This window comes from Peromyscus californicus, unplaced genomic scaffold (assembly GCF_007827085.1).
Source record: "Peromyscus californicus insignis strain IS unplaced genomic scaffold, ASM782708v3 Scaffold_3__1_contigs__length_106647218, whole genome shotgun sequence".
In the NCBI taxonomy this organism is placed as follows: Eukaryota; Metazoa; Chordata; class Mammalia; order Rodentia; family Cricetidae; genus Peromyscus; species Peromyscus californicus.
In genome coordinates, this window is record NW_026294551.1 from 5,481,685 (window position 1) to 5,507,515 (window position 25,831).

The 25,831-nt window shown below is 47.2% G+C and overlaps 1 protein-coding gene across 7 annotated transcripts; it reads right to left on the bottom strand.

The window, feature by feature from the left end:
• Positions 1-2,221: 2,221 nt before the first annotated feature.
• Mfsd11 (major facilitator superfamily domain containing 11) lies at positions 2,222-25,813 on the bottom strand. Of its 7 annotated transcripts, none has more exons than XM_052757718.1 (14): positions 25,471-25,813; positions 25,053-25,226; positions 24,497-24,552; positions 19,752-19,859; positions 18,713-18,792; positions 18,507-18,603; positions 16,895-16,953; positions 16,238-16,382; positions 13,382-13,422; positions 11,215-11,280; positions 9,135-9,260; positions 5,803-5,977; positions 3,868-4,003; positions 2,222-3,251 (listed from the first exon to the last, which is right to left on the bottom strand). In XM_052757718.1, the coding sequence occupies exons 2-14, from the start codon at positions 25,146-25,148 to the stop codon at positions 3,087-3,089; spliced, it is 1,350 nt and encodes a 449-aa protein (XP_052613678.1). In that variant the 5' UTR covers positions 25,149-25,226; positions 25,471-25,813; the 3' UTR covers positions 2,222-3,086. The 7 variants fall into 7 exon arrangements, with proteins under 7 accessions (XP_052613678.1, XP_052613677.1, XP_052613676.1 ...); XM_052757717.1 differs by lacking the exon at positions 25,471-25,813 and adding an exon at positions 25,323-25,464; XM_052757716.1 differs by lacking the exon at positions 25,471-25,813 and having other exon boundaries at positions 25,053-25,464.
• Between the last annotated feature and the right edge of the window lie 18 nt (positions 25,814-25,831).

The following is a 25,831-nucleotide window of genomic DNA, read 5'->3' on the forward strand; positions in this document are numbered from 1 at the left end:
ATCTCCATGCCTTTACTTTGCAATTCGGAAGCTATACCCAGTAAGTCTCCACTGTTCCATCTCCTACAGCCCACCATTCCACTTCTGAGCTGTGACTGGCAGGCACCTCATGTCAGGGGAGCCACATAGCATTAAGTTTCTGCTGGCTGGTTTCTTTCGCTCAACACAGTACCCTGTAGGCTTACCCAGGCTTCAGGATGTGCCACAACAGGCTCCCTTTTTTTTTTTTTGGTTTTTCGAGACAGGGTTTCTCTGTGTAGCTTTGCGCCTTTCCTGGATCTCACTCTGTAGTCCAGGCTGGCCTCGAACTCACAGAGATCCGCCTGGCTCTGCCTCCCGAGTGCTGGGATTAAAGGCGTGCGCCACCACCGCCCGGCTAACAGGCTCCCTTTTAAAGAATGAAGACTATTCCACTCTACGAATAAACCACATTTTGTATTTGTTTTCTGGTTTTGTTTTTTTTTTTTGAGACAGGGTCTCTCCATATTGCTTTAGATGGCCCGGAATTCCCTATGCTGGCTTTGAATTCCCACAGCTTACATGGCATAGCCGTGAGGAAGTAGACCAGAAGCTGGGTTCACAACCTTCAACACATGTCCTTTCCCTGGTGACAGTAATCACCAGGAATCCTACAAGCGGTGATAAGATATGGCTCCCTCCTATGAAGACACGTGGTGTTAGGGACAGGCTGCTCGGCCACCTTCCACCCACACAGCCACATGGCCTGTCCTCAGCAAGAGCCTGAGAGGATGCAAGCTCAGGAATGCAGGACTGGTTTCTCTTCATACCAAAGCTTTGGTGTGACAGTCAACCATTAACCCTGGTGTTCAGGGGCTATGTGGCCCTGTCCCCTCTTGCATGCTGGAAGCAGTGACCAGCATCCCCATAGAAGGCAGTGGAAGTGACTGGATGGCATTTTCATGAGGTGGGAAAAGGGCTCACACGCTGCCTCTGCTGGTTGTGGCTTGCTTGCTTTGGTGAACACAACTGCCATGCTGTGATTCACCCCAGGATGGCCCCTTGTGACAAGGGACAGAGGATGGTTTTCAGCAGATTCCTAGCCACAAGGGGGTACTGGTTGAGAAAAGGCAAGGGGTTCTGTAATATGGCTCAGGGTGAAGAGAATGTGCTTCTTGTGTTCGTCTGTGAGAACGGCCCCGTAGGCTCATGTATTTGAATGTTTGGCTCCCCCAGAGGGTGGAACTGTTTGAGAAGGTTAGGACCTGTGGCTCTGTTGGTGATGTGCCACTGGGAATGGCACATGGTTTCAGAAGCCCAAGCCAGGGGCTGGAGAGGTGGCGCAGTGGTAAGAGCATCAGCTGCTCTTCCAGAGGTTCTGAGTTTAATTCCTAGTACAACTGTCTATAACTGTAGTTCCATGGGATCCAATGCCCTCTTCTGGTGTGCATACATGTAAACAAAACATCTATATACATGAAACACAAATAAACCTCTAAAGCCCAAGCCAGTCCCAGTTAGCGCTCTGCCTCCTGCTTGTGGATCAAATGTAAGCGCTCAGTCACTGCTCTATGCCTGCCCACCGCCACGATGGCCATGGACTCACCATCTGGAACTTTAAACCCCAATACACCCTTAAACACGTTGCCTTGGTCATGGTATCTCTTCACAGCAAGAAAAAAAGTAAGACACTGCACCCTCATCAGATGTTTCTCAACTGCCTAGAACTGCAGTTCATGGGGATCCATTGCCCTTCTGACTGCCATGAGCTCTGCAAGCACAGAAACAAGCAGGCAAGCGCATGTGCACACAGACGAGCACATACACACATAAATGAAATAATAAAAAGAATTGCTACGCAGTGTTGGTGCACACCTTTAACCCCAGCACTTGGGAGGCAAAGGCAGGTGGATCTCTGTGAGTTCAAGGTCAGTCTAATCTAAAGAGCTAGTTCCAGGACAGCTAGGGCTGTTACAGAGACAACCCTGCTTCGAAAAACCAAAACAAACAAACAAAAATGCTTTATTAGATACAGTGATGATTTATTCAAACTTATACACACCACACACACACACACACACACACACACACACATACTTTGTGAATTTGAGCCAGATGTTGAGGCTGGAAGAGCAAGAGTTGGAGGCCAACCTGGAGTACATAGTAAATAAAGCTTCAAGATCAGGTCTTACTATCTCAATTGTAAAAGTGTCAGCTCTTATGGAAGACAGTCAACAGTACTTAAGCATCCTCTCAGACAGGATAGCCACACAGAACCCACCAGGAGGGTGGAGTTTTTCTTTATTGTAACTGGCAGGAAAACCACAGCAAAAGTCCCCCAGTAAATATTCTTTACTTCCCTAAATATGCTTTTATTAATTGACAAATGACAATCTTCATTTCATGACACGTAACTGGCCACTCCTTGCTAGGAATTGTAAGGTAAGAGAACTTGTTCAATAAAGCATTTCAAGAGAAGTTAAAGTCTCATGCCAAGTATGTGTGGTGGTGTCTTCTCACCCTCCCAGCATTCTCGAGACAACGGCAGGAGTGCTGTCTGTTGTACAAAGTCTAGGTCAGCCAGGGCTGCATATCAAGATCCTATCTCGAAAAGACTGGGGCATTTTAAATCGTGTGCTAGGCACACTCTATAACCCCAACACTGGAGGCAGGAGGGCCGCGAGTCCAAGGCCAGCCTGGGCTACACACAATGAGACCCTATTTAAAACAACTGTGTCTCAGCATCCTCACAATACATCTGAAAGTCATTCCCATGACCACACATGGAGCGGCACCTGCTTCCCGTTCCTAAGTGGTGAAATACACTCCGTAGCTAGCAAGAATCCTGAGTGACACATGACGATGAAGGCAGGATCTCTCCATGAGAACGAGGACGAGGGAGACATGATTGTAAGGAACCGAGGAAGGTGGGTGGACAGACATCCCTCATTCCGCCAGCTTTAAACTGCCAGGACCTGTAAACTTTAATACCAACTCCGCCCGACTTAACAGTGTTGGTTCTTTCATTTTCCACACTCAACATCATCCAACGGCTAGGCCATGACAGGCAGCCACTTTAACCGGCTCTGCGATGCGACCAGCTGTGTTTCCCGGAGACGTGGGCTTCATCAAATACTTCGGTAGTCAGAGCCTCGGGCCACAATGGCAGCAGCGTCCCACTCCACAGTGAAAAATGAAATGGTTCCAAAAAACCCAAATATCACCATGACCAGGAGTTGCCAGTGGAGGAGGAGGTAGTTGCTGTAGAAGAAAGCCACGGCGGCGCAGATCGACTAGAAAAAACAAGATGGATCACCCAGTGAACCCGGGGCCTCGGCAGCTCCCGTCAGCCCGCTGCTTCCGCCCCAAAGAACACCTGCGCCTGGTGGTGCCCATGGAGACAGACTTCACTGGTCACCAGCTCACGACTGTACCCAAACTTGCCCGACAGCAACCATCAAGGACGCTGTGGGCGCTACAGTGATAACGATAAAGTGCACAGAGTGAGAAGTGTGGGTCTGGGCGATGAGAGAATAGATTCTGTACCGAAGGAAGGAAGTGCACTCTGACCTGAGTGCAGAGACCAGAATGAAAATCTCTCACCCAGCTGGGCATGGTGGCGCACGCCTTTAATCCTAGCACTTGGGGGACAGAGGCAGGTGGATCTCTGTGAGTTTGAGGCCAGCCTCGTTTACAGAGTGAGATCCAGGACAGCCAGGGCTACACAGAGAAACCCTGTCTTGAAAAACAACAACACAACAAGGAACAACTCTCACCCAGCTGAGCCGCTGCAGCTGGGCTCTACTTACAATCCTCTTTACGGGGTGCCCAGCTTGCATTGGAAACCCACGGGAGGGGTGACCAACAACAGCACGAAGGACAAGGACTGCAGCGCAATCCAGAGGTTACCTGGACAAACTTAAAGACTGCGAAGGCTGGAGCGCTGTCTTCCGAGTAGAGAAACCCCAAAATGCTGAGCAGCTGCGTGTTGAAGCAGCTGTCCCCCAGGCCCAGCAGGAAACTGCAGAGAATGGCGACTTCTTTGCTGAAGAGAAGAAAAGTAGACACAGGACTGGAAAGACGGCCTAATGGTTAGGGCACGTGCTGCTGCTGTAAAGGGCTGAGCTTGGCTCCCAGAACCCACTTCCAATGGCTCCAGAGGACCTGATGCCCTCTTCTGAACTCCACAGGCACCCCAACATGCATATACATATAATTTAAATAAAAAATAGGCCAGGCACATGCTTTTAATGCCAGCACTCAGGAGGCAGAGTCAGGTGGACCTCTGTGAGTTCAAGGCCATCCTGGTCTACATACTGAGTTCCAGGACAGCCAAAACTATCTTGAAAAACCAAAAATAGCCGGGTGGCGGCGGCGGTGGTGGTGGTGGTGGCGGCGGCGGCGGTGGCGGCGGCGGCGGCGGCGGCGGCGGCGGCGGCGGCGGCGGCGGCGCACGCCTTTAATCCCAGCACTCGGGAGGCAGAGCCAGGCGGATCTCTGTGAGTTCGAGGCCAGCCTGGACTACCAAGTGAGTTCCAGGAAAGGTGCAAAGCTACACAGAGAAACCCTGTCTCGAAAAACCAAAAAAAAAAAAAAAAAAAAAAAAAAAAAAAAAAAAAAAACACCAAAAATAATCAAATTTAAAAAAAAAAAAAAGAATTTTTTATTTGTTTGTTTGTTTTTTCGAGACAGGGTTTCTCTGTGTAGCTTTGTAGACCAAGCTGGCCTCGACTCACAGGGATCTGCTTGGTTCTGCTTTCCGAGTACTGGGATTAAAGGCATGTGCCACCACTGCCCGGCAAAAAAATGAATCTTTAAAATAAATGTAATGTGTAGCACCAATATTTAGTACCACTAGAATATAGAAACAACGCTCCCAACAAAAGCAGTTTACACTTGTTTTTGTTTTATTTGGTGAAGGGGCTGCTGCGGATGGAGTCCAGGGACTCCCGATGCTAGGCAACTGCCCTGCCATTGTACTATTTCTCAGCCCTGCTTTACGACAGGGCACCACTATAGAACCCAGGCTGGCCTGGAATGCATGACCCTCCAGCCTCAGCCTCCTCAGAGCTAAGGTCACAATGTGCACACATACCCCAAAAAAGAACAAATAAATACATTTCTGAGGCCTTTTCTGTGGTATTAGGGATTAAGCCCAGGGCCTTCCAAATTCCAAACATTTCACACTCACAGTGTTATGAATCCAGCCCACCTACTAGAATTTGTTCAGTAAGAAATTATGCTTAAATGCACAGACCTTTGCATTCTTTTTTTTAAAGATTTATTTATTATGTATGCAGTGTTCTGCCTGCATGCCAGAAGAGGGCGCCAGATCTCATTACAGATGGTTGTGAACCACCATGTGGTTGCTGGGAATTGAACTCAGGACCTCTGGAAGAACAGCCAGTGCTCTTAACCACTGAGCCATCTTTCCAGCCCGACCTTTGCATTCTAGCAAACTCTGGTCTACTCTCTTTGGAAAGCAAAGACTGGGCTGGGCTCCCTTGGGTTGTGGGTTTATGCAGACACTACATCTCTAATGAATTACAAGTCAAGGCAGTGAATCAACACCCTTACACGTGAGGCCGGCCGCTCGGCCTCTCTGACCCTCCGCTAACACTGGAGTATCAGTGCTCAAGACGCAGAGAATAAAATTCTGATCAGGTGTGTCTGCACTCCTGCACAGATCAAGGGATGCTCTGGGTCCCTGCTTTAATTCCTCCGGGCTCCATCACCACGTGACACATGACCACAGGAAGCCGGCAGACTCAGAGGAGGACTAAGGGCTCCACTTCAAACCTCCAGCCGTCCACTCCCCCGGCCCACCTTAAACCACTCGGGTACCTGGGCCTGATGTACGCACTGCTGTCAGTTCCCTCTACGGGGGCGATGGGTGCATCTCCAGGCATGTTGAGAAAGATCAGGTAGAAGGCGACAAAGTGCACCAGGGTGCCCAGCAGCACGACTGGATTTCTGCCGAAGCGATTATTCTTGCTCAGCAGGCCAAAGAGGCTTCCACCTGTAGATGAAAACACACCAACACACCAGGTAGTGGTGGCGCACACCTTTAATCCCAGCACTTGGGAGGCAGAGGCAGGCGGATCTTTGTGAGTTCGAGGCCAGCCCGGGCTACAGAGTGAGTTCCAGGATAGACTACAAAGATACACAGAGAAACCCTGTCTCGAAAAACCAAAAAAAAAGACAGACGAACACTTCAAAGTCTCCACCCATCCCAGAACCAGTGGCAGGCTATAACGTGGAGCCAGGGAATGACCTCTCAGATGCTTTTGTTGTATCACAGCTTGTCCAGGAGTCACGACTGGGAGCAATCCCTGTGAAACTACGGACTGCCATAAGCGCACAGTGACAACAAATGCTTTCAGGAAGGTTACCCGTAGGAGCTCAGTGCTCAGTGCCAAGGCCACTGGCATGTCTGTTAGTCCTAATGACCGAGGAGACTAAGGGGGGAGGAGCAAAAATTCAAGGCCTGACCCAACTACAGTGAGTTCAAAGCCAGCCTGGGCAACTCCATGAGATTCTGTCTCGGAGTTTTAAAAATGGAGTCGGGTAAGCAGCTAGCTCAGTGGTGGAGTGTTTGGTCTAGTATACACAAGGCTCCAGGGTTAATTCTGACTATAAAAAAATTTTTAAAAAGTTAGCAGTTAAAAAACTTTTTTTAAAAGATTTATTTATTATGTATACAGTGTTCTGTCTGCATGGATGTCTGCACACCAGAAGAGGGCACCAGATCTCATTACAGATGGTTGTGAGCCACCATGTGGTTGCTGGGAATTGAACTCGGGACCTCTGGAAGAGCAGCCAGTGCTCTTAACCTCTGAGCCATCTCTCCAGCCTGCTAAAAAACTTCTAATGTAAGCCGGGCAGTGGTGGCACATGTCTTTAATCCCAGCAGAGGCAGGAGGATCTCTGTGAGTTCGAGGCCAGCCTGGTCTACAGAGCCAGTTCCAGGACAGGCTCCAAAGCTACAGAGAAACCCTGTCTCGAAAAACCAAAACAAACAAACAAAACAAAACAAAAAAGCCTACTAATGTTGGGCTGGAAAGATGGTTCAGTGGTTGGTTAAGAGCTCATGTTGCTCTTTCTAAGGACCCAAGTTCAATTCTCATCACCCACATCAGATGGCTTCCAGTTGCCTATAACCCCAGTCCCAGGGGAATCTGACACCTCTGACCTCTGTGGGCACTCGAATTCATGTGCATATACCTCCCATACACACAATTAAAATAATAAAGATAAATTTAACAAAACAAAACAAAACAACTTAACGTAAACAGGGTTTAGTGGTATACACTTGCAACAAGCTTGAGGCTAGCCTGTTCTATATAGTGAGTTCCAGGTCAGTCCAGAGCCACACAGCAAGACCATTTCAGAAAAAAAAAAAAAAAAAAAAAAAAGAAAAGAAAAGTTACACAGATCTGTGACACAGTGGGGGTAACTATGGTTAATGACAATTATCTGTAGGTTGCAAAATAGCTAGTAGAAAGGATCTGGCAAGTTCCGTAACACAGAGAAACGGTAAGTACTTAGGCACTGATGTGCACATCACCCTGACCTGGGACCTAGTGGTCACACAATGAGACGCCACACTGTACCCAGCCGCCTGTGCCCACACTGCCAGCACAGCCCCTCTGAACACAGCTTGGAGTCCCCAGCGTTCTGTTAACCAGCATTCTTGTTCTTCTTAATGAACAACAGAGTACACAGCATTTTCCTGGATTCCGTGAGCTATCTCTAACCCTGAATTTGAAGCCACGTGAGGGAGGGTGGCCTGGGGACCCCCAGGCTTGTGATTGTCTGAAGTGCGGGTGAGCTGTAGGACTGTCACAGGCACTTAGAAACTGCTTTTGCTGACAGTGCCAACTCACCTGTGCCCACAGGAACCTGAAGGCAGGGGAAGGCCTGGCCCCACCATTACTTCCCAGCAGTCCCTGCTGCTCTGCACACACACACATTGATCACAATGAGAGTCTGTGAAAACTGAGGGGACCCAATCCTCAGTCTGTCTCATGTGCTGTGTCATTCAAGCCCAAAGCCAGGAGTCCTATAGTACGTTACCCTCAGTACCCTAGTCCAGACCACACCAAGTACCAGCAGGTCTCTAGCCATCTATCTAAACCGTAGAGACAGCAGAGCCTTACAGACAGTTGTCCCCTCAAGCAGTAAGGAATTCTCTGAACCACCTTGCCAGAACCAGAACTCTAACAGCTGACCATGGTGTAACCAAGGCCGCCTAACAGCACACCTCCTGCCCAGGCCCCATCACTGTGACCAGGACTCTGATCCCACCACCCAAGCAACAAGGAGGGCTGAGGTGGGGGGGGGGGGGTTGAGTGTCACAATGGCTTCCAGCCTATCCAATAAATTGTGAGCTCTGGGGTGGGAAGGGGGGGAGAACAAGGGAATCCATGGCTGATATGTAAAATTAAATTAAATTATAAAATTTAAAAAAATAATAAAAATAAATAAATAAATAAAAAATTGTGAGCTCTGAGGTTAGGGAGAGACCCTGTCTCAAAGAAATAGATGGAGAGTTATAGAGGACTCTAGATGCCCTTTATTGGCCTGTGTGCACACACCACATATATATACACAAATAAGTTAAAAGAAAATAGTGATGATAGAAAAATAAAATATACCATTTGGATAAAAGTTAGTGAAAACACAAAGTCAAGGACAGAGACTTAAGATTTCTATCTTTATTATAACAAAATGTTTTGTTTTTCTTTTTAAGTAGCCCAGGCTGACCCCAAACTCACTATACAACCAAGGATGACCGTGAATTCCTCTATCATCCCATTTCCATCTCTGAAGACTCAAGAACGCAGTCACGAGTCATCACACCTGACTCTTCCTTTTCTGAACTGAAACAGGGTCTCTTTTTACTGCCCAGACTAATACTAACCCTGAACTCCTACAGAACCAGCTTTTCCAGCCTGACTTTGAATAAAAGGTTTGTTTTTGTTGTTGTTGTTGTTGTTTGTGACAGTTTTACTATGTAACAGCCTTAGCTGTCCTAGAACTATTTCTGTAAACCAGGCTGGCCTTGAACTCAGAGACCCATCTGCCTCTCAAGTGCTGGGATTAAAGGTGTGCACCACCACTGCCCGGCAAATAAGAGGTTTTTAAACTAAAAAACAAAATGCAAACAAACCTACCTAAAATTTCTCCAATGCCGATGAAAATTCCAGAGAGTCCAATGAGGCTTTTCTCTTCCGTCCCAAATTTGTTTACGGCTCCAATACAAGTCCCGTACACCCCAGAGAAGAACGTCAGCTCCAGACCTGAGGGGAGAGAAACCAACTTTAACAATAGACAGCCACTGTCTCCTTTCCGGACCTCTGCTTGTGTCGAGTAGCAGTTGAACTTGACACAATTGACAAAAACCACAGAAACCAGGACTCAGAGACAAAAGTGCTTCCCAAGGGCAGCTTTATGCTGCATAAATGACCAGACAGGCCTCTGTGGAGGGCCTGCCCCTACTTTTTCCCCCAGGGTACTCTTGAGCAGGGAGAAGTGGGAAATATTTAGATAGAAATATAGAGGAGAGGGAAACACATAGAAACATAGGATAGCCTCGGGAGGGCCTGGGTCAAAATTCACCAACTTCTCCTGTTGCTTCTAAAGGGCTATTTATAGAAATGCCAAGGGGTGGAGCAAAAGACCTCCCCCTAGCATAGCCAAGCACAGATCCTTCCAAACACCTGGTGACCACGAACGTGGTCAATCCATCCCCTAATGCAGCCTTGCTGTATAGAGCAAGCTCAGACCTCACTAGGAAACCTTTGTGGGCTTCCAGTCCTCTCCGAAAGCCTACTGGAAACTCAATTCCCCACGAAGTGGCTTTGCAGGCACAGCCTTCAGGTGATGGACCCACACGATGGTCCCTCATGATGGGATCAAGCACTTTTTAAAAAAAAAAAGATTTATTTATTTATTACGATACAGTGCTCTATCTGCATGTACACCTGCAGACAGAAGAGGGCAACAGATATCATTACAGGTAGTCATGAGCCACCACGTAGTTGCTGGGAACTGAACTCAGGACCCTAGAAGAACAAGCAGTGCTCTTAACCACTGAGCCATCCCTCCAGCCCGGGATCACTCTTACAGGACACACCAGAGTGGCTTGCTTCCTACTCTCTGCCAGCCCAGACCATGCTGGCACCTGCTCTGATTTCCTAGGCTCCAAAACTGGGGGGAAATCAGTGTGGTTTGCCGCTGCTGGTGTTTTTTAAGACAAGGTCTCACTCTGTAGCTAAGGTTGGCCAGTATGTGCCACGACATCAGGCTCAAACTGGTTTGTTTTTTTTGGTCTGTTGGGGTTTTTTTTAAGATTTATACTTTACTTTTATGTGTAAGGTGTTTTGCCTGTAGGAATGTCTATGCACCATTGTGTGCAGTGTCCACAGAGCCAGAAGAGGGCGCTGGATCCACTGGAACTGGAGTTACACGTGAGCCACCATGTGGGGGCTGAGAACCAAACCTGACCCGCTAGAAGAGCAACAAATGCCTTATCCACTGAACCATCTCTCCAGCCTGGTTTTTTGTTTGTTTGTTTTTTGTTTGTTTTATTTTTTTGAGACAGGGTTTCTCTGTGTAGTTTTGTCCTGGATCTCACTCTGTAGACCAGGCTGGCCTTGAACTCACAGAGATCCGCCTGGCTCTGCCTCCCTAGTGCTGGGACTAAAGGTGTGCGCCACCACCGCCCAGCTCTCCAGCTCGTTTTTTGGTTGGCCCTCCACGGCCCCGAGCCTGCTAGGCAATGCTCTGCCGCTCCCTTACACAGTTACACCCCAGTCCAACCACAACCTTTCCTTTTCCTCTTTTCTCTTTTTCTTGATCCTCCCACACTGAATTAGGGCGGCCCCTGTCATTGGCTGTCACCAACAGAACAGAGCAGAGATGCTACAAGGCTAGCAGACAGACCCTCAGGAAAGGTTGTTCAGCTTTTCCTGTTGTCTTTTTGGGGCCTTTAGACACTGTGAGGTCTGGCTCTCCTGTCAATCACATGGAGATCTCACGGAGGGAGGAGGTCACTCAGATAGCTACGCAGAGCTCTGATGCTACATGAGACTGACCAACAGAGTGTGACTCAGCCTTCCATCAGACACCAGGAAGACACCAGACATGTGAACACAACTGTGTCGGAGGCTCTGGCTGCAGCTGCCCTCTGAAAGCAGCCTGGGGAGGTGGCACAGGGTAGCATAGGCAGTCAGAGCAGAGAGCAGCTCGTACCTGTGTAGGCAGTCGTAACGCTCAGAAGGAGCATCTCCTTGGTGACACATAACTTCAGAGACTTTTCTGGAAGAAGAAAAAGTGGGCAGACTTAGCTAGATTTTAATTGGCAACCAAAAGTTCTAAAAATCATTTCCTTCAGCCAGAACATTCTTCTCAACGCTGTAGCCAGTAAACAAAGAACCTAAAATTTCAGATTAAAATGCATGAGGCATGAACTAAGTCTGCCCTGTAAATAGAATGTTTATTTCAAGTGCTTAAATATGTTCTGGAGACACACTGTCCTCAATGTGTTTTTAGCTCTTAATGACAAGAGGGGAGGGGAAGAAACCAGAATTACACAAGACAATAAACCACTCGAGCAGACACCACAGACAGTCCGCACAGGGAGTCAGGCCGCAGAGTCCTTGGGGTGGAACCACCTGGAGCTTCCTGACCCACAGAGACTGACTGCAGACCCAGGGCTTCCCTGCGCTGCTATTTGCAGACCGTGATGTCTGCCTCTGCACTGAGCTGTGTGCATGAGATCTGCAGGGATGAGAATGCATTTCTAAAAATGCACACACATACCCCGCCCCCAAAGATAGGGTCTCCCTCTGGCTCAAGCTGTACTGGAACTTACTATGTGGTACAAGATGGTCTGAACAAGTCCCTCTCCCTGGCACTGTCTCCAGCAGCAGGCTTACAGTCCTAGATTACCATGCACACAAAGTTTCAGCTGAATTTGTCTTTTTTTTTTTTAGACAGAATCTCCTGTATCCCAGGCTAGTCTTGAATTCCTCAGTAGCTAAGGATGACAACTGAACCTCTTGTGACTCAAGAATTGGAATTACAGGATGAAATGGAAGGATCCATAGGTTTCAGGCAAGCCTGGGCTACACAGTGAAAATCAGTCTAAAAAAGTTGCCAAATTGCAGTTCCTGTGAATTTAACTTCAGTCCTCTGACCCCCTGATCACAAGTGGATATTCTGGCAGACAAGTTCCTAGACTACAAACTGGAAAGCCAGAGTTCCAACAGTGGTAAGTCCCATTTTAGTCGGGAACCCGGCTATAACTTATTTACTTACAACCAACGCCGGTTTGTAATTATGAATGCATCTCTGAAATACAGGAAGTGTGTAAAAGCCAAATTAAACAGCCCTAATGACAGAGCATCCACGTCCCAGGTCCTTTCTAAAAACAGGTCTTGTGCCATGTGAGCCAGGCCACAGATGACGAGATCAAGAATTTCCACGCTGGCAGAAGGGGCCTAACAACTCATAAATCCCCAAGGGCCACAGGCACTAGAAGTCCTGAGAGCTGATGGCTTATAGCAGGCTGCTCCCATGGAGAATAACGGCCTTCGCAAGGGTCTCTCCTGGGAAGCAAAGAAGCTGAGAGGCTGTGGGCAGAAGCTGGAGTCAGAAGCCCATCTGTGTCTGAGGGAATGCTCGATCTGTGTGAATCACTGACTCTGTCTGCTAAGTCAGCCCCGGCTCAAACCTGCTCCATCCACCACTGACCACCTGGTTGACCTTTGGTGGTAGCTCCTGACGGCCTGCTGTCCAGTCAGTAAGACGTGCTTGTTTGTAGAAGCTCCAGCCTGGACACTGATCATCACACATTCCCAGCTGCTAACCACTAAACTGCCCACTCCCAACCTCAGGAGCAAGGAGTGCTCCCCATCTCCATCTTACGGCCAATGGATACAATTTCCTCCATGCTCCAAAAACTGTTTGGTTACTTGTGAACAGCTCTGAGTGGACTCATCCAGGTCCTGGAAACCTCCACTTTCTTCTCTGGAATGGAAGTGTCGATCACAGTCTACTATAGAACCCTCCAAACCACTCGTGAGCATGGCAGTAAGGAACCACACGGAAAGTTTACTCGAGTCTAGGGCCCGAAAAAACTCCTCAGTGGGCAAGTGCAGCTGCCCTCAACTCCAAAGTCAACACACAGGGTCCCCACACCTGACCCCCCCACCCCCCGACTTAGATGGGCAGCATTATCACTGATTTCTCATACCCCACGTTAGAGACACTGGTGGAAAGACTGGCCTATTTTAGAAGCGCATACCTGGAAGACTGAAAACACGGGGGTCATCAGTCCAAAGTTACCAGGGGAAGGGGAGGCAAATGCTGAAGGTGTTCCCGACTAGTTCTTGCATTTCAGACAGAGAATACTTACTAAACGCGTCTACTGCCTTTGTCATGTTGTTCTGGGCAGACCTGGGAAAATAAAATCAGACTGTTCCGCCTGGAAACCACAGTGGGAACAAAAGCAGCCCGTGATCAATGGCCACCCCACTTCCGTCTGGATTTGTTAAATCTGTGGCCTCAGCTGGGTTTGATGGCACACTCCCTTAATTTCAGAGTCACAGGCAAGTGGATCTTGGGGAGTTCAAGGCCAGCCTGGACTACATAGTGAGTTCCAGGCCAGCCAGAGTTATGTAGTGAGACCCTGTCTCAAACCAAACCATACCTCTGGCTCGATGTGATCTGCCAAGTAATTCCAATGATTCTCAGTGTTCTTTGCTATGAGGGACTCGTCTTGGCCCTGGTCTCCAGGGTGCTTATTGTGCTTCCCAGAATCTCCTCATTCTGAACAATGGGACAAGACTTTCTCCTAATGAATTTACTACACACACTCACTCATCTGTCTCCTTTTTGAAAAAGACACTTGAGTAAAACAGAAATACTTTGTTGCTATTGTGGGACCCACAAGAGTGGAAAGAACTGACTCCTGAAAGTGTCCTCTGACACGTGTGTCCTATGTCATGACCCACGACTGCCTACATGTATACACATACACATAAATAAATAAATGTATTAAAAATTCAAAGTATCCGGGCGGTGGTGGCGCACGCCTTTGATCCCAGCATTTGGAAGGGACGCAGAGCCCAGTGGATCTCTGTGAGTTCTAGGCCAGCCTCGACTACAGAGCGAGATCCAGGACAGGCACCAAAAACCACACAGAGAAACCCTGTCTCAAAAAACCAAAAAAAAGGGCTGGAGAGATGGCTCAGCGGTTAAGAACACTGGCTGTTCTTCCAGAGGTCCTGAGTTCAATTCCCAGCAACCACATGGTGGCTCACAACCATCTGTAATGAGATCTAGTGCTCTCTTCTGGTCTGCAGGGATACATGCAGACATTACACTGTATATATAATAAATAAATAAATCTTTAAAAAAAAAATAAAGTTAGTAAAGATCTCCTGACATAATGATAAAAACATGACTATCCCATGGTTAGAACACTCTGGTATTCTCTTACATGTGTATTACTTCTACTACCTCTAAAACTAAGTCCAATAAGAGCAGAGGCCTGTACTCTGCTAGGGTTGGCACATGGTCAGCATTATCTGCAAAACAAAGGCCCAGAAGTTTCGAGACCGCTGATCAGGCTGAGCATCGTTCCTAAGAACTATATTTTCCCACAGGTACCCATGCCCTTCTCCAGTACCTGCTGACTAACGCTCTAACACACAGCGCTGAGAACCAATCCCAGACTGCACTCACACAACACAGTAGGCTAGCCTTGTTAGGTGACATCATCTTACAGCTCCACTGTCATACAGCAGTCTGTCACTAACAGAAACCTACTGTGCCGTGCATGACTGTGTGTGTGACATATACTCAACTCTCCTCTCCTTCACTTTAAATACTCAGTGCACGTTTTCAACTGGAGTTTTATGCGTGTCTGTTTGTTTATTAAAAAGGCAACACAGAAGCAGGGCAGAGTGGCGCACACCTTTAATCCCAGCACTTGGGAGGCAGAAGCACGAGGATCTCCGTGAGTTCTAGGACAGCCAGGGCTACAGAGTGAGACCTGGTCTTAACAAAATTAGGGGACTGGAGAAATGGCAAAGAGGTTAAAAGCACTGACTACTCTTTCAAAAGTCCTGAGTTCAATTCCCAGCAACCACATGGTGGCTCACAACCATCTGTAATGAGATCTCTTCTGGTGCCCTCTTCTGGCCTGCAGTCATACATGTTGCATACATAATAAATAAATCTTAAAAAAACAAAACAAGCCGGGCGGTGGTGGCACACGCCTTTAATCCCTGCACTCGGGAGGCAGAGCCAGGCGGATCTCTGTGAGTTCGAGGCCAGCCTGCGCTACCAAGTGAGTTCCAGAAAAGGCGCAAAGCTACACAGAGAAACCCTGTCTCGAAAAACCAAAAAAACAAAAACAAAAAAAAAAACAACAAAAAAATTAAATCTTTAATTTTTCTTTTCCCCCCCTTGAATCTAAATGATACTGCAGACAAATCACCTAGGATTTTTGTTTGTATAGCTTTTGAAACAAGTGTTACATAGCCCAGGCTGGACCTGAACTCGCTGTGCAGTAGAGGGTGACCTTCAATTTCTAATCATCCCACCTCCACCCCCAAGTACTGGGATTACAGGCATGTCCACTATGCTTGGCGACCTGTCATACCCGAAATAATGTCACTATTGAAATACGCTGAGGTGACTGGGTGTGCTGGCACTCCTGTGGGATCCCAGCAGCAGAAGGCTGATGCAGGTGGGTCTCAAGTCTAGGCAAGCCTAGGCGACGTAGTGACAGCCCATTTCAAAATCAGAAAGAGATGCGCTCAATAGTTACAGCATTGGAAACCTCCTGTTCAGATCAGCACAGGAGCCTGGTCTTTGAGAGCTGCAGGGGCTTTGCCACTGGCCCCCATCACAGCATGGGGGAGCTGGAGAGCTGGAGCACAAGCACAGGACTGAAGGCATCTGTCTCCTCCTATCGGCCCAGCCTTGCACGGGGAAACTGCGGTCTAGAGACAGGACAGGACGTTTGCTACTGTGAGGGTCATCTGCAGCTGTGGAAGGACTGAAGGACCTTTCATGGCCTCTCTTCCCCAAATAGCCTTTCCCTTCTCTGTCATCCATGAATCTCCTCCATCTTTGTTTGAAAGTTCCCCCCATGTCTGTCTGTCAGAGTATCACATGTCAGCTGTGGTCAATAGTCTAGTAATCCCTAGACCACAGCTCAAACTCTACTGTAACATGAAGAAGAATGTTCCAGGTGTCTTACTCAGTGGCTTCCATGTCCTGGTCATCGCAAGACTCTTCTTCTCCAAGGACATTCTCAGGATCTGGTTTCCGAATGAGAAAGAACAGAACTGTCCCCACGAGGCTTATCACCGTCAGGGCAATGAACACTGTCCTTCGGTCGTTCTCTAGGGACAAAGGAGAGAGTGGACGGCACAGGTGAAACAATGCCAGTTAGTGCCATGCCCCCCCCTGTCGCTAGGCAGCAAAACACTTCATTACATTTTTATTATAAGGCATCAGTAAAAATTTAGGAAGAAACAGCCACTTCCACCTTCGTCTCTCAGCTGCAGAAATACTAACAAGCCCAAGACACAACAGTACAATCACAGAACCGCCTCTTCTAACTGAAGGAGGACACAGATCCAGCCACTGACCACTCACAAACCCTCGGGAGCCTGGCTAGCACGTGCACCCTCACCACGACCTTCTGCTCTCTTGGAGGTGCCCTGCAAAGCACAGCCATGAACTCGGACCTCATTTAATAAATCTGGGGCAAAAGCTTACGAAAAAGCAAACATCTGAAGGAACTTCAGTGTGCTGAAGTTCACGGGAATGACAGAGCATTGACGGGCATTTTTGTAGAACTACTGTTCTGCTTTCAAAACCATGTCTATAAAGCAACGTGAATAAGACCAACCTGAAATTTGAGTTTTCCCTTGCCAGGCAAAATATATGTAGAGATTTCCAAAGAACAAGCTGTTGGGGAGAAAGGGAGAAGATGCTGGCAAATCACTGGCATCCTGGGGGTGGGGGTGGGGGTACGCTTACTTATTTGAAACGGGGTCTCTGACTGGCCTGGAACTCAGAGATCTACCTGCCTCTGCCTCCAAGTGCTGGGATGAAAGAGGTCGGGGACTGTGCCCAGCTCATAATTGGGGCTTTTAAAACATCACTCCCATTGTTTGAAGAGGAAAAGAGGATAGTGTAGAGAACTGCCTGCCCTAGGTTACTTAACAGTATCAACTCCACCTGACTTTTTCTGAGACGTTGATCGCCCAGATGCACATGATAGTGACCTGACTCAGCACTGTCCTAGAGGCCTTGACTCACTTTGACATGTGGGACTTACTGGGACTCTCCACGTAAACTGGAGACAAACTCACGCTACTTTTAAAATCCGAAAATGGAAGGGCTCTGTGAAAAGTCTGTGACTTAAATAGCCACCTCCAACTGTTTGACAGACTTTCCTGAGGACCGGCCGGCCACTTACGGAGGCTCCTGTCTCCGATCCAGGCTCCATGGGGTGTACCTACAGTCTCAGCTACTTGGGAGGCTTGAAGCAAAATAATCACACTGAGCGGAGGAGGAGTTCAAGGCCAGCCTAGTGAGACTCCCAATCAGCCGCAACCAAACAAAACCCCACACACACACACACACACACACACACACACACACACACACGTCCCTACCACCACCATCAACTAAACGGTCAAACTTAAGTCTTGTGAAAAACCAAAACTCTTTAAAAAATGTTTATTACACTTAGTTTTTGTATGTGGGAGGAGGTGTGCCAGTGCTACAGTATACAAGCGGGGTGGGGGTGGGGGTGGGGGTGGGGGTGGGGGGGGTGAGAGGACAACCTGCTGGAGGAGCTGTCCTCTCCTCCTACCACGTGGGTCTTGGGACAGAATTCAAGTCATCAGGTCTGGTGACAAGCTTTTATCCACAGAGCCATCCACGGCCCCTAGGCTGGCCTTGAACTCACTGTGTCCGCCTGCCTTTGCCTCCCGAGCTGGAATTACAGGTCCATGCCACTATTCCTAGTGAAACTCACAGTCCTGAGCAGAATGACTGCTGCGCTTTTTCTTAGGAAACATCTGCATGCTGGACTGATCAGACCGGTGCCACCGTTCGCTCTTCTGAATTTGGTGTATTTATTAATAGCTATCAGGCGGGGCAGCCGCTTGGCAGGAAGGACGTGGCTAACGGACTACAGATAATCATATCTACATGGGTTAACTTTTAGTCTCCATTTTCTCATCTGCAGAATACAGAAAAAACCTTCTACCTCCTAAGTCTGTGTGAAGAGAACATGAAATTAAACCAATAATCCAAAAGGTCTAAAATACAGAGGCTGCTATATGCATTGGAGGTCAATATTTTGTTTGCTCATTTTAACTTTTAGGAAAACAGTTCCATGTGTTTTATGTAATTCATAGAGTATGAATCTGCACCCCACACAATAAAGAGCTAGTAAATGATGTCAGAAAGAAACCCAAGGACAGACTGAGCTCCACAGAGATCGTTACCTAGACTGTAAGAGTGCCCAGAAAATGCCGCTGTTTCTCCCGATTGTGTGCTCATCGGAATTTATTGTCAGGCAATTTCCTTGTGCTGTCCAAAGTACTAAAATTCAAACCAAAAGTTTATCAAAGGAATGACATCAGGCAGTCTCCCGTGCTAACATGTAAACAGCACCCATACCCCAGGAAAGCAGGTAAAGAGCAATGCTCACCAGCAGCTGCAATTCCAATGAAAACAGACGCTGTGTAGAAGGACCATGGGAAAGGCTGGATAAAAACGGCAATGTACATGCTAAAATACAACAGGTCAATGCATTACAGTCAAACAGTACATGAAAGAGAACGCTGAGCACGCCACCCAGGGGCCAGCTCAGAGGTTCTCGTCCTTAACTTCGACCTGGAAAGCACTTTTTTGGTTTGGGCTTTTGGAAAGGGATAAATGTGGCCGGGCGGTGGTGGCGCACGCCTTTAATCCCAGGACTCGGGAGGCAGAGCCAGGCAGATCTCTGTGAGTTCGAGGCCAGCCTGGTCTCCAAAGCGAGTTCCAGGAAAGGCGCAAAGCTACACAGAGAAACCCTGTCTCGGGGGAAAAAAAAAAAAAAAATCGGAAAGGGATAAATGTGAATTGGTTTTGGAGTTTTGTTTTGCTTTGGTTTTTTTGCCCTCAGAAGAGATCAAGCCCAGGCCTCTGTGTGTGATGGGCGAGTGCTCTGCCATTGAGCCTTCTGCAGCCCGAGCCACTCAGTGCTGTTCACCACCTCACGCCTGTAAATGCAGATTTCACAGGTTTGCAACAGCTTCTGCTATGAGCTCAATGAAGGAAGAAGAAGCTCGAGCCAGAGACAGTTCTCGATTTCACATAAACCTGCTCACCAACTTTAACAGAAAGGAAACTTATTTCAAGGAAGCTTCTTTTCAACCCTAACAGAAGGAGATTTGTGCATTCTAATTATTAAGAGTAAGACAAAAACTGGTATCTGCCAGACACGGAGAAGCCCGATAATACCAAACTTTAAAGGCCGAGCCAGGAGGATCGGCAGTTCAGGGACAGCCTGGGTCTGGGCTACAGTGAGACCCTGTCTCAAACACAAATTGAACTTGACACACACTGATGAGTATCAGTTAGAAATACAGTGTTCCTGAGCAAAAAGCATAGCACCAAATCCCAAAAATAACTACTTTCTACTGTGCTTGAAAGACGGGCTAAAGTGTTCTAAATTAAACAAGAGAAGTGGAAAAAGAACAACTCACCTGTAAAACAAGCCACTGACAAACATAGAGATCTGAGGTCCTACAATGGCAACCACGGAGGGAGTGATCAAATTGGAAGCAGAGAACACGCCGTAAATAATTGCCAAGCTGCTCGCACAATGTACAGAAAGGAAAAGAACAAAAACCTTAAGTAATATCTCAAAAATTCACTTTTCCAATTCTACTTAGGGCCAGCCAGACGGCTCATCAGGTAAAGCCTGACGACCCAAGTTCAGTCCCCAGAACCCACACTGTGCAAGGGGAGAACCAACTCCTGAATATGTCCTTTGACCTCCACGCACGCTCACACTGTGGTATGTCACACATATATCTATCTATCTATCTATATATATATGACATACATATATATATGTGTGTGTGTGTGTATGCACAAAATAAAATAATGTAAAATTCTATTAGTAATATGTAAATTTTAAAATTTTGTAGAAAATTCCATAGACTTTAGTCAGAATTAATATTTATATCCTTAAAGACCACATTAAAGTTTTCACTTATGTAACATACAGAAATATATATTTACCTTATAAATATATTAGTTATTGATGGATAGAGCTTTTGTTGAGATGGGGTCCTACTATGTAACCCTGGCTGGCTTGAAACTCACTGCACAGCCCAGACTGAGCTTGAACTCACGGCAATCCTGCTGCAGTCTCCCAAGTGCTAGGATTACAGGAATACAACCTAACACTGGCTGGTCTCTAAATCTAACCCTGGCTGGTCTCAAACCTGCAGCAACACTCCTGTCTGTCTGTCTGTCTGTCCCAGGACACTGTTGGGATTACAAGCATATTCCACCACATCTGTCTTGTATTAAACATTTGCATCGTGTTTCTTTCAGCCAGCTTGCCTGTAACATGATTCCAGGTACTTTTTGTTTGTTTGTTTGTTTGTTTGTTTTTTTCTGAGACAGGTTTTCTCTATGCTGTTTTGGAGTCTGTCCTGGAACTCGCTCTGTAGCCCAGGCTGGCCTCGAACTCACAGAGATCCGCCTGCCTCTGCCTCCCAAGTACTAGGATTAAAGGCGTGCACCACCACCGCCCGGCTCCAGGTACTGGTTTTGACAACAGAGAATATTAACAAGCTCTGTGCTGAGGACTTCACAGGTCCTTCCTCCTCTAGTCTAGACGCTATAGGAAGAAGGCATTACTACACAGCCTCACTTCATAGAGAACAGAATTGCAGTGAGTGAGTTGCCTCAGTTCAACCAGTCATTAGGTGAGTCAGGATCCAGCCCTGGAGATGTGGTCCAGGGTTCTAGGTTAAGCAGTCTATTCCACTACAATTTCTGGTAGCTGAATGGCATTTCTTTGCCATAAATAACAAGTGGAGTTAGAATTTCCTTACACTAGGATTTATTTTACTCACCTGAACATTTTTCGGTCACTTCTCAGCCCTATTACATATACACAGTTTAGTTATACAATACGTTATATCAATGTACAGATTAGCTATATGGACAGTTGTTCTATCACTATATAGCCAGGGCTGGCCTGGAACCCACGATTCTCCCATGTCCTGGGATCGCACACACACAGCAGGTCTAAGCACCCCACTACGTGTACCTCTCCTCCCCTTACTACATGTATTTGTTTTTCTTTTCTTTTGTAGACAGGGTCTCTCTACATAGCTCTGGCTATCCTGAAACTTATTATACAGTAGAGGCTGGCCTTGAACTCATAGAGGTCCCCCACCTCTGCCTCCCATGGGCTGGGATTCAAGGCTACACCACCTTATCCGGCTTACTACATATATCTTGAACAGAGGGGAACTTAAGCCGTCTTGAAGGTCCTGGTTTCATTTAATTAGGCAGTGCTTAAATCTGTAAATTCAAAGGAAATATTTCTTTGGCTTCCATAAGCGGCTCAGATATGAAATGTATTCTTTCATTTGTTCTTTAAAATACACAGAAGACACAGTGCTACAAAGCTCCAAGGGTGCTAACTGCCTAAAAAACACGGACACTGACTTCCGCTTATCTTCAGACACCATATACTAGATTTAGGTAATAAAGAGCCAAAATAAAGACTTTGTGGCTGGGTGGTAGTGTCACACACCTGTAATCTCAGCACTCAGGAGGCAGAGGCAGATGCATCTGAGTTTGAGGCCAGCCTGGTGCACAGAGTGAGTTACAGGGCAGCTAGGGCTACACAGAGAAACTCTGTCTTAAAAAAACACCTTAAAAAAAAAAAAGCTCTGGGATTCGGGAACAGGGTAACAACAAACCTATAAGCAAAGAGAAATTAAGAAAAGTAGCCAGGCACAGTAATACATGTCTGCAATCCCAAGCTGAGCATGAATGGGTTCGAGGCCAGCTTGGGATACGGGGGAAGATCTTAGTTCTCTTTCTAAAGTTTTTTTTTTGTTTTGTTTTGTTTTTTTGTTTTTTGAGACAGGGTCTCTCTGTCTTGGTTATCCTGGAACTCACTCTGTAGACCAGGCTGGCCTGGAACTCACAGAGATCCGCTTGCTTCTGCCTCCTGAGTGCTGGGATCAAAGGCATGAGCCAGTACCCTGCCTCTAAAGTCTTAAAATCAATCAAATTTAAAGAGTGTGTGTATAACTCAATTTCACAATTCTGTAATGTATACATACTAGGGATAAACATGTACAATTCTTGTCAGTTAAAAGTTTTGCTTTTGCCGGGCAGTGGTAGTGGCCCACACCCAGCACTCAGGAGGCAGAGGCAGGCAGATCTTTGAGTTCAAGGCCAGCCTGGTCCACAGAGTTAGTTTCAGGACAGCCAGGCCAACACAGAGAAACCCTGTCTGATAAAAAAAAAAAAATTAAAAATTAAAAAGTTGAGGGTTTTTACTTTATTTTATTTTGTTTTAAAGTTAAGAACCCTGAGCTAAATGAGGTAGTTCATTTGGTTAATCCTAGGACTCAGGAAGCAGAATAGAATCTCTGTAACTTTGAATAGCCATTTTGAGGCCAACCTGGTCTACAGAACAAGTTCAAGGACAGCCAGTGCTATACACAAAATCTTTGTCTCAAAAAACCAAAACAAATAAATAAGATTAATAAATAAATAAGACTAGCCAGAGTCACATAGTGAGAATGTCTCACCAAAAAGGAAAAAAAGCAGCAATAGCTTGCCCTACTTATACACAAAGACTGGAAGAACCAGCAGGACAAACTTGGAACATTCTTAGAGAACACAAAGCTGGGCTGCCAGCCTTGCTCGGCCTCTGACCCTGCTAACCACAAAGCAACTGCCTGTGTCCAATTTGTCTAGTATCTCAGCGGTGGGTAAAGCCAGGTTGACAGAGGCCCCATGGTCACCTTCCTCACAAACGTGGGGTGAGGGCTCTCCATAGCCTGGCCTGAAGGATGCTGAATTCTTTGATGTAGGTTATTGTGTGTGTGTGTGTGCGTGTGTGTGTGTGTGTGTGTGCTCGTGTGTGCGCGCGCGTACCCTGAAGCCAGGTCTACTGCTACAGGCTTCTAATCTCAGCATGAGGGAGGCAGAGGCAAGAGGATCAGAAGTTCAAGGTTCTCCTGTGATACACTGTGAGCTCAAGGCCAGGCAGCGTCAAGGCTACATGAGAAGAAGAGGGAGAAGATGTACATACCCACATTATTTAGCACATATATAAATAATAATAATTCCAGCTATAAACCCAAAGTACTTCAGACTTGTGAAGTTTTCATTTTCTCTGCCTATAAAATTGGACCTGGACAGCATAAAAATCCAAAAGCTTCTAATGAAATTACAAATTGAGGCCGGGTGGTGGTGGCGCAGGCCTTTAATTGAAGCACTGGGAGGCAGAGGCAGGCGGATCTCTGAGTTCAAGGTCAGCCTGGTCTACAGGGTGAGTTCCAGGACAACCATAGGGACCCCTTGTATTGAAACATCAAACCAAACCAAACCAAATTACAAACTGAGAATGAAATCACAGTGATTATGAAATTACAAAGCCATGAAGATCCAACGTTTCAACTGTTTAGGTTTGGAATGGAACTGACAAGACTAGCATGCACATTGGACAGGAAGCACTACACTGTCTTTATTGCCATGATCCTATTAAAGGAGCTGGGCTCAGCCGGCGTTGGTGGAGCACACCTTTAATCCCAGTGCTCGGCGGATCTCTGTGAGTTTGAGGCCAGCCTGATCTACAGAGATCCAGGACAGGCACCAAAGCTACACAGAGAAAGCGTCTGGAAAAACAAAAAAAAAAAAAAAAAAAAAAAAAAGAAAGAAACTGGGCTCAGAGAAATAACTTGCCCAAGGCAGCAGGCACTCAAGTTCTGAAGCTAGGCTTTCAATCCCAAAGTCTAATTCTGCAGAAAATCTGAAGTCATCATCTAAAACAAAAAAAAAACCTATCAAAACTTACTTACTTTTGGGATGGAGGCATGACCACCATGCCTGGCCTATCATTTTTTAGGGTCACATTTTTAAATGTATGTATGTGTAAGGGTGTATTCCTGTGTGGAAGTCGCATGACAACCTACAGGAGTTGGTTCTCTCCTTCCATATGTAGGTTCTGGGATGAATTCAAATAGCCTTGGTGGCAAGGGTGGCCCTAGCTAGCTGGCCCTAAAGTAGGAAAAAGGGACAGACTTGACACAGTCACTGCTTCTCAGAGTTTTGAATAAAATCCAATATAAGTACAAAAGGAATTACTACTATCCAGTTACAACACTTCATTGCTGGTTTTCCTGAAGAGATAGGTGTATGGAACTACAACATGCAAAGTAAAATCATGCACACAGTACAATACCTGGTATATCCACTGCCATGAAAATCTGTGCTATTTAAGCTCCTGATGACAGTTTGCTGTGTGGAAGATAAGACTAGTCAACGAAAACGCCTTGGCCATCTCCCTCCCCCTTGGAAAGCCTAAGTTCTTGGAAAGTGTTATGATTCACAGTGCTCACTATCTACCGCCCAAGCCTACCTTGAGAGGAGAAAAAGAACACAATTGCGGAACACAAACCCGAGACCCGGAACTGGCAACCAGCTGTAACTATATTGGTTTTTAATGCCTCAACCACTCAAACATTAAACGCAGAGTTTAACGCGGACAAGAATTAGAGTAACTATGGCCAATACTCAAACTCCAAGCCGCATCTGAGTAATAAACGCCAGTGTTTAACACCCCATAAAGGAGAAATGTCTGACACATGAAATCAAACTAAATCATAGAAAACAAGGAAAGGCAGGTTGAAAAACAGGAGGTGCAATCTTGGCGTGGCAGCGGACATCAACGTTTATTGTCACAACTGGAGTGCATTCTGATAGGCATTTCAAAGGAGGGAGGACAAATTCCAACTCACCGCCACATTTCCACAAGTTTGAAAGGCGGTGAACATAAACATAAAGGCAACTCCTAAAATAACGATGTTGAAAAGCTTTTTAGATTCCGGGGACATTTTGGCTCCGCTTGGTCGGAGATCAGCAGCGGCCCAGGGCAGTCACCTCTCCTCCTCCAGTCGAACCCCCTGACAATCCTGAGGGAAGAAACGAGATGAGAGAGCCAGGCAGCCAGACTACCGATTTCCAGTCCTCGAACGGGAATCGCAGGCTTAGAAGAAAGTTCTCCCCACCCGCACAGTTAGGACACTCCAGGGACGCGACCGACTGGGGAGGAGACCCGGGGCCGGCCGACAGCAACTCCAAGCTGCACGGAGGGGGGATCAGGGGCAAGGACGAGTTCCAGTAGCCGATGGGGCCCGCCCTCCCGGCCTGACTCACTGCAGATCACGAGAACGGTCAGCTGACCACAGTGTAGGCGCAGCGCCCGCCGGGAAATGTAGTCCCAGGTGGCGAGGGAGGGGGTACGCCTGCGCAAGGCGACTAGCGCGTGTCTCACTACTCGTCCCTTGGGGGGAGTGACCCCGAGCGCAGCGAGCTAAACACAGGAACAGCCAGAGTTGGGGGGTGCATCTGAGGTGGCCAGGGACACAGAGGCACCTGGGAACAGGAGTACCCCTCTGACAGAGGCGGGGCAGAGGGCTGGGCAGAAAGGTGCGTGGAGCTCGGGTATTGGCGTGGGGAAGAAGGCGGGGTCCAGTGGGGAGCGCTTCCTTTTCCTCCCTCCGTAGTACTTAGTCCT

Excerpts from the sequence above, each read along its gene's own strand:
- Mfsd11 (XM_052757718.1), bottom strand. The coding sequence starts at position 25,148 with ATGTCCCCGGAATCTAAAAAGCTTTTCAACATCGTTATTTTAGGAGTT. Across the intron at positions 24,553-25,052 it reads AAACTTGTGGAAATGTGGCG|CAAACTGTCATCAGGAGCTT; the intron begins GTGAGTTGGAAT and ends TCTTCCACACAG. Across the intron at positions 18,793-19,751 it reads GTCAGTGGCTTGTTTTACAG|CATGTACATTGCCGTTTTTA; the intron begins GTGAGTTGTTCT and ends GTTGTATTTTAG.